This window comes from Morchella sextelata, assembly GCF_020137385.1.
Source record: "Morchella sextelata strain SCLS chromosome Unknown scls_23, whole genome shotgun sequence".
In the NCBI taxonomy this organism is placed as follows: domain Eukaryota; kingdom Fungi; phylum Ascomycota; class Pezizomycetes; order Pezizales; family Morchellaceae; genus Morchella; species Morchella sextelata.
The window spans coordinates 1,093,350-1,105,035 of record NW_025408638.1 but is presented as its reverse complement, the minus strand read 5'-3'; the positions used below and the strand labels follow the sequence as shown (position 1 = coordinate 1,105,035).

General features: G+C 42.5%; 2 protein-coding genes across 2 annotated transcripts; one reads left to right on the top strand and one right to left on the bottom strand.

The window, feature by feature from the left end:
• Positions 1–993: 993 nt before the first annotated feature.
• H6S33_007521 (uncharacterized protein) lies at positions 994–1,729 on the bottom strand (the record flags this gene model as incomplete). Its single annotated transcript, XM_044838879.1, has 5 exons — positions 994–1,055; positions 1,114–1,206; positions 1,296–1,303; positions 1,382–1,396; positions 1,602–1,729. 5 exons carry the CDS (start codon positions 1,727–1,729, stop codon positions 994–996), a joined length of 306 nt encoding a protein of 101 aa, XP_044689057.1.
• A 449-nt stretch (positions 1,730–2,178) lies between these two features.
• H6S33_007520 (uncharacterized protein) lies at positions 2,179–3,033 on the top strand (the record flags this gene model as incomplete). The annotated part of the gene is made up of 3 exons (XM_044838878.1): positions 2,179–2,389; positions 2,441–2,672; positions 2,730–3,033. The coding sequence occupies 3 exons, from the start codon at positions 2,179–2,181 to the stop codon at positions 3,031–3,033; spliced, it is 747 nt and encodes a 248-aa protein (XP_044689056.1).
• Positions 3,034–11,686: the final 8,653 nt, after the last annotated feature.

Below are 11,686 nucleotides of genomic sequence, written 5' to 3'. Positions count from 1 at the left end.
TGTAGACTTGTCTTTCTTCCCGGACAGCGCTATGAGAAATCTTATAAACCTGGCATGCGTGTATATATATATTTAACTTTATAGCGGGTTTCATAATACTGCAACTTTCTTGCTCAGAGTATGATTCTCGAACTAAAGGTGGCTGGCCTATCTGGGCAATTGAAATTATCATATTTCGGACAATCACTTGAGATCGAGAGCCTTAAACTTGGATTTCCCTAAGCAGGTTACCATTCTAAGGCGTGGAGTATCGCACTGTTATACTGTAATATGATCTGTGTGAAAGCTATAGCTAGTCGAACCTACATGAAATCATGTATCTAGTTTTAAAAAAGGGTATGGATATCAATTTAAACTACACGTAAGTACTAAATTCTGGTCTTGATCGAGCCTATCGACTTTATAGCAAGTTTTTGCTTTGTTAACTTCAACTTATATACACATCGCTGTTCACATAGTTTGCTGACCATGCGAACTTAAATACACGAGCTCATTAAGATATTATATCTGTGTTAAGGGCATATGACACTTCTGAGAGATAAAGATACACGATATCAAACTGTCACATGATCTCAAGAGAATTAAGTTGAGTTCAACTATTTGTTTTAGTGGTACATGGTATGGATAGCAATATATAGGCCCCGGTTCATATATCAGTGTGGTGTACCGGTACGCGGTGTACTTATATATGGTAATCATCATCAATATCGATAATATATATAGAACTCTTGATCTTATGCGTGTATTACTAGGCCTTAGCATGCGCACGCTCACATGACAGTCTTCGAAACAACCTCCTAGCTCTTCAGTCCTAGTAAGTTATATAATATCTATATATATAGTGAGTCAATTGACTTGGGTGGGATTGGATTATACTACATGTACTAACTCTGAATGATTATATGGAAGTTAACGGTTCTAGAATTAGCACGACGCTCGCCGCGCTTATGATATATGCTAGCAGGATGCGAAGTGCGTAAGCCGTAATAGCAGCTAGCTAACGTCTTTGCAGAGTGCCTTCTCAATTTTCAGGGCCCACTTCCAGCTGTGCGTGTCTGATCAACGCAAGGGATAAGTTACGTGATAACTACATGTAGGGAAGTACATATGTACCGTCTTTTATTCCACTGGAAGAGACCGGTCTCTTATGATGGAAGCAGACAAAACTACGGCGTGAGCCACTCAAACTAACGGTAGTTACTGTGGCTTCCGTCGGCCGTGAAGCAAGTGTTCTCTTCCAGTGGAATATGATGGTATTTCGTTCTTTGAACTAGTACTTAGCTATGCAGGCCTACATACATACCTGTGCTGTGCTGAACGCCGTTACTGTTGACTGCCTTCCGCTGGCTAGAGAAAGGGATATACATGTGTATTTACATACCTAGCCCTGTTCACCCTATGCGAGTAGGTATATGGTAGCCATCCTATCCGCCGACAAGAACGAGGCGATATTATGCACCCTGCATGCCTTTTAACGGCAGTAGTACAAGTCGTGAAGGAAGTCCCGCAATATGATCATGCGCGCATGGTCAGGCAATTTCATTCAACAAATTAATATTAATGCTGGATGGAACTTCCCAACAATTTTGCAATTGCCTTACGTTGCCTTATTGCGGGCGCTTAAGCATAAGTCCTCGAATTGAAATTCCTTGCTTCTGAGGCCGGGAGGAGAGGGATGTTGAGAACCTTCAGATAAAAACAAATGTGAATCCTCAAGTGTTGCACTCATGACCGCTATATACATATTACAGCTCTTTTCGTAAAACTTGGCCTGGCGAACTTAATTTCACAAGTATAGAGTACAGTGCGATCTAAGAAACCTTAAGTTGATTGCCTGTCTACGTAATCGGTTTGAGGTACTACAGTGTGTGAAAGTTGGTTATGTTAACTACCTGTATTTGCTCCCAAATAGGCTTAGGTATAGATATACGTTCCCAAGGCGTATGGCGCGAGAAGTTATAAGGGGTGGGTGTGTAAACTTCAACAGACTTTCCTTTAAAAAATTCTGATTGGGTCGCTAAGCTGTCTCACCTAGGGTAAGGTTTAAAAATTTAAAGGCTAGGGATATGGCAAACGGAATTATTAGTTGGTTACACAGAGTAGAGATAGAGAATTACGAGAGTAAAGATTTCTTTCTGTAGAATCCGAGTCAGTACCCCTCAAACTACTACAGCAAAGATGTCAACAAAAGAACTTGAATATAGTTGTCGGACAGGAAAACCGATTAGTCGTCAGGCGATATGGAAAAGGAAGAAGCTTACAATGCAGAAAGAAGCTCAGGGCATGGAAGTCTCAAGTTTTTCATCGGTTAAAGAAGCTATAGAGAATTGGCCGTTAGCACACAGTCTTCAAACCGATATGGAAATGCGAAGAAGGATACTTGAATCAGGTAATTCGAAATTTTTAAAACTAAAGTGAATCAAACAGCTAATCAATTCAGCATTGTTTGATATCAAAAAACTTCTCAAGTCATCTAAATGTCCTACGGGCCAGGATTATTCTCGTCATTTACAAGTTCAGTGTTTTATGAATCTTGAATTGAAACGACCGGTTACTTTCTCTTCCAACAACACTCGAGAAAAACTAGCTCTACAAGTAGCATACTCCTTCAACAGTGGTAGTAAGCTAGCAAGCTTTATATTACAAAGAGAAAGAAGTTGGATTAGAAGACGGTAAGCTTGACTATTAGAATTTTATTAACCTTAAACATTTACTGATAACAATTGAAGATATATACAATCAGGTTTACAGGGGAAAACCGCATCAGCTCAATCAATGTTAATTGATGAAGGTACTTTGATTGCAGTTAGAGAATATATTGCCCGTGCTGGACAACAAATCATTGCACAAAGTCTTGCCAATACGGTAGTACGATATTGGAAGGATTCATTATCAACCAGTAATGAAATTGAGAATGATTATTCAGAGGATATTATTTCTATGAAGGAGACGATTCTAGCTCTACAGGATATTGATTTAGATGAGACTAAGTGGTCTTTATCTAGCCGTTCAGCTGTTACATGGCTGCATTGATTAGAAGGAAGTTTGGAAAGATTTATACAAAGATAGTCATGAAAGAGAGGATGTAGTCGACTATCGGCAAAACACTTTCTTACCGCAACTTGAAGCTTTAAAGCCGCGACTATTAGAATAGGACAAAAACGGCGATTATGTACGTACACCAGCTGAAATATTAGCAGCTACTGGAGAATCCCCATTTGTACTTGTTACACACGATGAGTGTACCTTTCATTCAAACGAAGGACCTACCCACTAATGGGTCAAAACTGATAGTCAACCGTAGCGGAAGAAAGAGTTAGGAAAAGGTATTATGTTATCAGGTTTTCTTACTCCGCTGTCAACACTGCAAGCTCCTGAATATATTTCAGACCTTCAACTCCAACAGTTAGGTCTCCGCCGCGACGCAATGGAGATGATTGAATGTGGCGGTAATGTTTGGTGGGATAATGAGAAGTTGATGCAACAAATCAACAATTATGCAATACCTATTTTTGAACTAGCTTTTCCGGGGTTTCAAGCGGTATTCCTTTTTGATAACGCACCTTCAAATCATACATGGGCAAAAGACGCACTCAAAGCTTCATCTATGAACTTGAGACCGGGCGCGAAAGCTCCTGATATGCGAGACGGTTGGTATATTGGTCTGAACGGCAACAGAATTCAACAATCATTCAATTTTTCACTTGAGGATTTGACGGTACCGGAAAACTGGAGAGGTAGACCAAAAGGGCTTAAAGTTATACTACTGGAGCGTGGGTTATGGTATGATAAATTAAAGCAGAAGTGTAAAGGTGTATGTAATATTAGTACACCTGAAGGCTGTTGCGCAGAACGTATTATGTCAATTCAACCAGATTTTAAAGAGTAAACTAGTAAGGTTCAACAACTAGTTACCGATAAAGGTCATCTAGCTCTTTTATACCCCAAAGTTCATTGCGAGCTGAACTGGATTGAATACTTTTGGGGTGCCGCCAAATGGTATACACGAAAAAACTGTACATATACACTTTCTGCATTAAGAGCTCAAATACCCGAAGGTCTTTGTCATGCACAAAAATTTGTATGGAGGTATTGGAGAAAATCACGAGATATTATGGAAGCTTATAGAGCCGGGACTGGTTGGGGTTCTCATATTAACAAACAGTATAAAAGTCACAGACGGGTAGAAATAGCGGGTCTTTTAAACCCTATTTAATAGCAACATATATCGCTAGTACAGTATCGAATAGTACAGAATTTAATTTTCCAAATCCCATTCAGCTATTTTTTCTTCCAATAATTTCTTCAAACCCTACTCTGAAAACTCCCCTGCCCATCTCAAATTTCTCTCAATTTTAACCTTTGCCGCATATTGAGCCGATGCTCGCTTTGCTTTCTTAACATTTCTAGTCCTCCAATTGGCCGAATTAATTCTATCCTGCTTTTTTTTTTCCTCATCTACTCTAATTAGTTTAAATCAATAATATAAATCAATATTATTAATTATACTTACCAGAAGGTTTTTTCCGCTGCCTAATATCCTTAAGAGAATCCCGAGCCTCTTGGTGTTTAGGATCCTTAGAGGAAAAATGGAGAAGGTGTTTCTAAACTGCCCTGTCAGGATCAAACTGGTAACTGAAATCCTTATAACACACTGGGCAATTAATGAATTTTTTGCTGGTGCTTCTAACGGCTTCATAGCAGTTTTTTTCAGGAACTATAGGAACTGAAGATTTTAAAGGTTTCTTTCTAATCCTCCCTGTAGCTGCATAGCCATAAGGGGCACTAGTAAACTGAGAAGTATTTCTTGGTCTGGCATTACTAGTAAAGAGGTATTGAGGGTTGATGGTGGGCGGATTGCTGGTGGACAGGTACAGATGGTTGCTGATGGTGGATTTTATAGCAGCAGGTGAACCGCGACCTAATCCACACATCAACATAGTGTACCCCGACCTAATCCACACATAAAGGTTGTGAACCAGCATAAAATGGCAACCACCTCGTATACCACGCCCGACCTAACCCTTGCCCACCCAGCTAACCCTTGCTCACCCGGCTAACCCTTGCCCACCCGGCTAACCCTTGCCCACCCGGCTAACCCTTGCCCACTTGGCGAACATTATTTTTCTTCCGAAGTTGACACACCCGCCCCCTATAGCTTCTCGCGCCATACAATAATTGGCATCTAGCTAGCCGAAGTGGAAACCCCTTACCCTAGTCCCCGTTGTCGGTATAATATGTATTGAAACTCAAGATTTTGAAAGTCCTTGCATTTTGATTGGTCGACAGCGACAGGGGTGGGTTTAGTAAGCACGACACATCAAAATACTGAGCACCACGATTGAGCGGGACCAGAGGTCCCCCATAATTGTAGAGAGGAGTAGGAGGTAGCAGGGGAGGTAGAGGGGGCCGAAGGCCCCTATTGATCAATTGAAGGCCTTCCACAATTCTTGAACACTTGATACCCATGACCTAAAGTGCAACTCGCGGTCGCGAGCTGGGCCACTACTAGTAATTATGTATTGTATAGATAAGACAAATACACGTATTCACCGCAACATTCACTATCAGGTTCTGATCACTTACCCTCAACACCTGGTACATACATATCCAAGTCTCGATCCTTCTCGGCGAACGAATGAGACTGAAGAGACTATCTAGAGGTTGCGCCCCTTTTTGGACACTTATCTTATGCCCGCCTTTCTGCTACGTTTTCACTAGGTACTCCGCACCATCACCGCTTGTTCATATTTCTCGTCTTCCTAAGCAAACGCCATGGCAATATGCGCGCACCACAGAATTCGTGTATTATAGCGAGAGAGGGCTCGAATATGTACCTCAATTACAAGCATTTCAATATACCCGAGCTGGCTCATGCTCTAGACCAGGCTCGAGCCAGCTCAGCCTCGGCCTCAGCTTTGATTTTAAGCCTCTACGCAGATCTGGACAAGTGTTTAGGCATGGCAGAGACGTTAATGATGAGTACCTATGTCACGCCACGTTTTCTTTCTTATGTAATACTAGTAGTGTTGGCATCACACTATAGCCGTGATGCCTTCTCATCTTATCATCATCAATATACACACTTTTGAGCTTCCAATCGGTTTACATCATTGTGACTAAGTGATCCATTCTTCCACGAGTCTAAGGGACCGGGACATGGATAACAACCTACATGGGTTGCCATACAACTGCTTAAGTGGTTCTCCTCTTGTGGCTCAGAACCAATTAAACAGGACAAACTAGCTAGACACTGGCGCTTCAAACTACATACATAATTTACTCCAAAGCTAGGCTAGGCTCTAATCATATCTAGAACTTGTAATTGTTCTTCCCGGCCTCTATGATTCTTTCGTTGACATGTACATGTACAGACCGTCGCATATATAATTTCATTGAGGATATACAAAGGAATACCTAATTAATGTCAGGTCTCTACTTCTCAATTAGATGTTTCACTTACATGCACATGACTAGCTGCTGCATGTTCCAATAATATAAGGACCAGTACCTTGAAGCAGCTCTTTATCACTAGGCCAGACTGCCGCGTGTTTAAGATTAATTGCACTTTTTTACGGCTCGACTCGCGGACACATGCAGTATTCGTATGCGGTAGAGGGGACGGTCGGATGTATAGCTATAGGAGATCAATGATATTATGTGGGTCATGAAATCTACATACGTTTCAGGGTTTACCCAAATGTCAGGAAACCGGGCTTGGAAGCTTACATGCAAGCCTCGGCGGTCTGACTACATATACGTACATATATCTGTAGTACTCGCAACAGGCCTGAACTACCCGAAAATGCAGCTGCAAGGTTTTGGTGTATTTTTGACTTCTACTCCAATGCCAATTGCAGATTAGGGCTTGCATTTTCGGGTACTTGTTACCTGCTGCGAGTACTGTAATTATCTCAATCCCATTTTTTTCTGCTAACCTTCCCCGAGTATCTTCATGTGTAGACATAATCAGGACATATGATCCGATATTGCATGAGATGTCTCAATTAAGCCGAAACCAGCCGATCAGCCTATATTGTGAAGATTTCCCCCTTTACTGGAAGATCTAAAGGATATCTAGCCACCTGTCTATTCGGAAGACAGTGCTGCCATTAATTGCCGGCTGCACGCGTACGTTATCCCTCAGTCTGGCGATGCTGCCCACCCTATAATATAGGAATTAGATTTGTATAGAAGATCTATTATCTGATAAGAGAGGTAACAGGATCAGTCGGCAAAGCCACACAAAATTTGCTTTTCTTGGGGGGGCAGAAATTTTCGCCCTAGACGAAGGGATAGCTGAGAACGTTTTGTTCCAATATGCATGGACTATTAGTGGGCTTACCTCTAAAGCTATCACCAGGCCCTTCTTGTGGGACCAAACAGTTGGGCTTTGCTAATTTACTCTTTGATTTTCTTGTCATTCGGTCTTAACCAATTTCTCACTTGAATTTAAATTCACTGGCTTTTGGCCCTGAAAATGGTCAGCAATTGATAACATAAGCTTAAGGGGTAGCAATACTCGCGTGTAGCAAATAAACCAGAAAATGCAATTTATCCTAACTCTTGGGTACTTAGCAGATTAGGCTACACAGATCGCATAGTCCCAACTCGAGCTAGGTATCGATACATATCATAGGGTCTGGTTGGGGTTTCGTTTTTGGTGAATAGGCTTTTCTTATAATTATGTGTCGCCAAAAGAAAGAAGTAAACCCTTTGTGTAAATCTCCCTAGCATTTATGCTTGATCAGGGACTACAGGCTGGTCGGACCCAGGCTATCAGTCTCTCAAGCCTATCATTATAAAGGGTGGGAGGGTGGGAAGCTTATACCATTGAATATACTTCTAAATAGAATAGTCAGGTATCTCTGTCACCACGAAAGGTTTCTATTGGCTGGTTAGTTACCTCCCATCTCTAGAGTATAGTCCGGTGGGCTACAGCTAGCTGTCGATAGACAAAGAATTGGGTGCATTAAGGGAGACGACATGCATGTCTTCATGCATGTTTTCCTAAGTCATCAAACCACGAGTTCTGTCATGATATATAATAGCCCCTCTGACCAACGTTATATTATAACCTTTATACTTTCCATCAATGGTTCTTCTTGAGCTCTTCCGAAACTAACACTTCACGCGAGCAAGGAGGGGCCCAGCATGCCGCGCAGTGGCAGGCGGCCCCGACTGCGTGCGAGGAATCGATCTTTATTTCGAACCATTGTATAGAGCTGTACGTTCAATTCGAAACACTAAATAGAGCTGTGAGTTTTCTAGACCTTTACAGCCTTTTCTTTTCATGTCGGCGGTTCCTCGAACTGATGTTTCATTTTATATGCGGCCGGAGGCCGCTCCTCACTAGTATGTACATATACTTACGTCATATGTGTATTTCATGCGTACAAGTGTATGTATATATACTTTTGCATGGACACCTATATTGCATCGAATGCCTCTTTGAAACTTGATCTGTTCCTGAAGCGTCACTTGTCACAGGGGTTATGAAACTTAAGTGGTGTATATTTTATCTATCTGATCAAAGTTAGAAAACGTGGAATATACTGTTGGCTCCTGTCTTTAAAATTGTAGAACCTTTAATTTGAATGAGATGGATCTCCGATTGGGCCGCTCCACATATCCATCTATAACCTATGAGGCCGAATTATAATCAAAGGCAGTTCTTTGTTGCATATGAAAACGCGAACTAAGCTCTTAGTAGGTACAAGAATTAGCAGCGGTTAGCTACAGTGGGCCCCATTCTACGCTGTTGATTGGGCTGTACAGCGAGTGGTAAGGTTATTATCGTCTGGTGGGCCGAAACATGCTCAGAATCTGGTGCTCTGCATGTTGTACAAACCCGGCGCCTGCCTTGCCATATAGGTCAACAAGAAATTCTCATAAACAGTAATTTTCGGCGCCAAGTTGCCGAGCCTGTAGAGCACCAGATTCTGAGCAGGTTTCCGCCTACCAGGCGATCCTTATTGTGTTAATCGGCCATACAAATCCTGTTTTTAGGCCCAGATCAGCCAGGATAGACCATGTAACGTGAAGAATTGATCGACCATACATCCAGTCTACTTGTACAGTGGCGGACAGTCAGAATTAACCCTCATGTTCTTTCAAATTTAGCCACTAGTCCTAATCGAGAAATAATCTTTACCTAATTTGGCCTGATCTTGGCAGAAAGTTATTATTTCACACCAATGTTCTTTTCAGGCAAATTGAACCAAATTTTCGAGAGGCCGTAGTGAAACAAGTTCTTATTTATTTTAAATTCCCTTTAGTGGGAATCTCTACAACCAATATTAGAGAAGAACTTTGTTTCTAGGCAAGTGTCGCGTTGTTGAAAGTCGATGGGGTGAAGGTGGAGGAGTACTGGTTCTCGCTGTGATCAGAATCCGATAAGACAAATACACGTATTCACCGCAACTTCACTTATCAGATTCTGATCACTTACCCTCAACACCCGGTACTACGCGTGTAGGCGTAAGTCTGTAGACAGTGGGAGTTGTTGCAACCACGGCCACTGTCTACAGATTTACCCCTACACGCACAGTACATACATAGAGTACATACAAGTCTGTAGAGTGGATAATAGCGAACCGCTTGCGCCAACCAATCAATCGGGGTACACGTTAAACTTGATCGCGTGCTCATGATCGCAGGTACTAGCACCCCTATTCTTCGATCAGCAAATAGTGCCGAGCAGTAACCCTAAGATTGATATTATAATCGAGCTGTGAACCAAAATTACTCACCTGCCTATAAGTACTCTAACGTACCTTCATCTTCTCTTGAGTACCCTAGAGTAATTAGCTCTTAATACGCGTTGATTAACCTCTTCTCGGGCGGCCACTCGAAAGCCCCTCACTCGAATAGTTAATGTTGAGAAAAAAAAGAAAAGGGGGAGGGGGAGGGCCTGCGCCGCGATGTGTTGCTATTAGTTCTTATTCGACTAGGTCCTTACCAGTAATAATACCAGCTTTCGGGAGGAATGGCGGATCTCAGTGACACACATCATACACACCCACCCCTATCAACTAGTCTCAAGTCATACCTACTCCGTTTCAGGATCCAGCGATGTCCCAAGCCTTGAGGCCCTCCACAACGCCAAAACTGGCCGCTGAGCCTCCATGTAGGAGATTCCTGTGATTGAAGACTTGCTGGAAAGGGTGTGGAACGGAGTAGTTTCGTGCGTATGTGCCCCATAAATCATATCAATCGGGCCTTTCCTCCATCTCCATACAAAAGGATGTCTTGAGCTGTGATTCCCCTTGTAACCTTGGCTTTCTTGTGCAATCTGGGGAGGTGGAGGTTGTCAAACAAGGCCGACGTTGATCCCATGCCTCACTGAACGAAACTGTGGTTACAAAGCATCCGATCGGGATCCCAAACTGTTATGTACGGTCCAGGGGATGGCCCGCGTTTCGAAGTCTTGGGGTTCACTAGAGATCCGTCTGGCACTGTTGTTGGCCCTTCACCAGCTGTTTTGCTCCCGATCGTCTACTGACGTTATAGCGTATCAGTGATATTATAAGACTTGGCTTGGGAAGACTACAAGGACGAAGTCTTGTCGTAGTTAAACCCCCCAGACCCTCGTTCGATGGGGTTAGAAATTTCTCAGACCAAGACAGCTGCAGTGGTAGCTAACTGTACTCCACAGCTAACATTGGATATATCGGGTGGAGAGTCGTGGTTGTAGTTGAGCAGGTACGTGTGTCTTCAGCTAGAATTCCAAATCGCGATCGAACTCGTAGAATTAGCTGGTTCAGTGTCTCTGGCTGGCCAGCCTAGCCCCCTACTCAGGCGAGGCGAACCTTTCCCGGGTGCGGTAAGTTATATTGCGTCTGCGACGGACACTGATCTGTGCTCTAATTCTGTTAGTGTATCAATACAACGATGAAATGATCAATAATTATAATAATAAGCCACTCCGAATTCGAAGCTAAAACTGGCTTAAATCAGGGGCACTCGAACGTACCCTACTGGGGACTCCCGACGATCACGGTTCCATTCACGCAATACCTATACAATTGGCTAATTGGATATATAGAATCAATCCAGCCGTTAACGTTGTTGACTCCAATTCACCAAGGGGTGTTGGGTCCGCGGGTCAATATATATAGGTATTCACCATAGAGTTTGAGGTATGAAGGTTTTTCTAAAACCAGGCATTCAAGCAAGGTGGACGTCCACGTATACCTGTAGGTACAGGAGAACAGCCTTTATATTAGAATAAGCGCCAAGCAGAGCCAAGACATCTGACGGTGAGAGTCATATCATGTGTTTAGTGTCTCTAGCCTCGTGGGATCTCAAGAACAGAGGGTTACAATTGTTGTGTACGTACAGCCTTGTGTGAGGTTTAGTAACTAGAACTGTCATGACTGTGAACTAGCGGACAAATTAAATTCACATTATACAGTCATTATCTGCGGGAGAATTATGATCTGGTGATTCATGTTTCAGAGGTTAAGTTTGACGAGGTTAAATTTGACAAGATACATGTACTACATGTAAGTACTTGTACGCACATATAATATTTCACCGAAAATTGGTCGCTTGCGCTGGTGCACGTGGGTGCGCACTAATCATGAATAATAAAATTTTACGCCTTGCATGTAGTCTAATTAACTGTTGAACATAAGGGGAGTACAAATTTCATTTATATACACTACATGTAGTGTACCGGCAC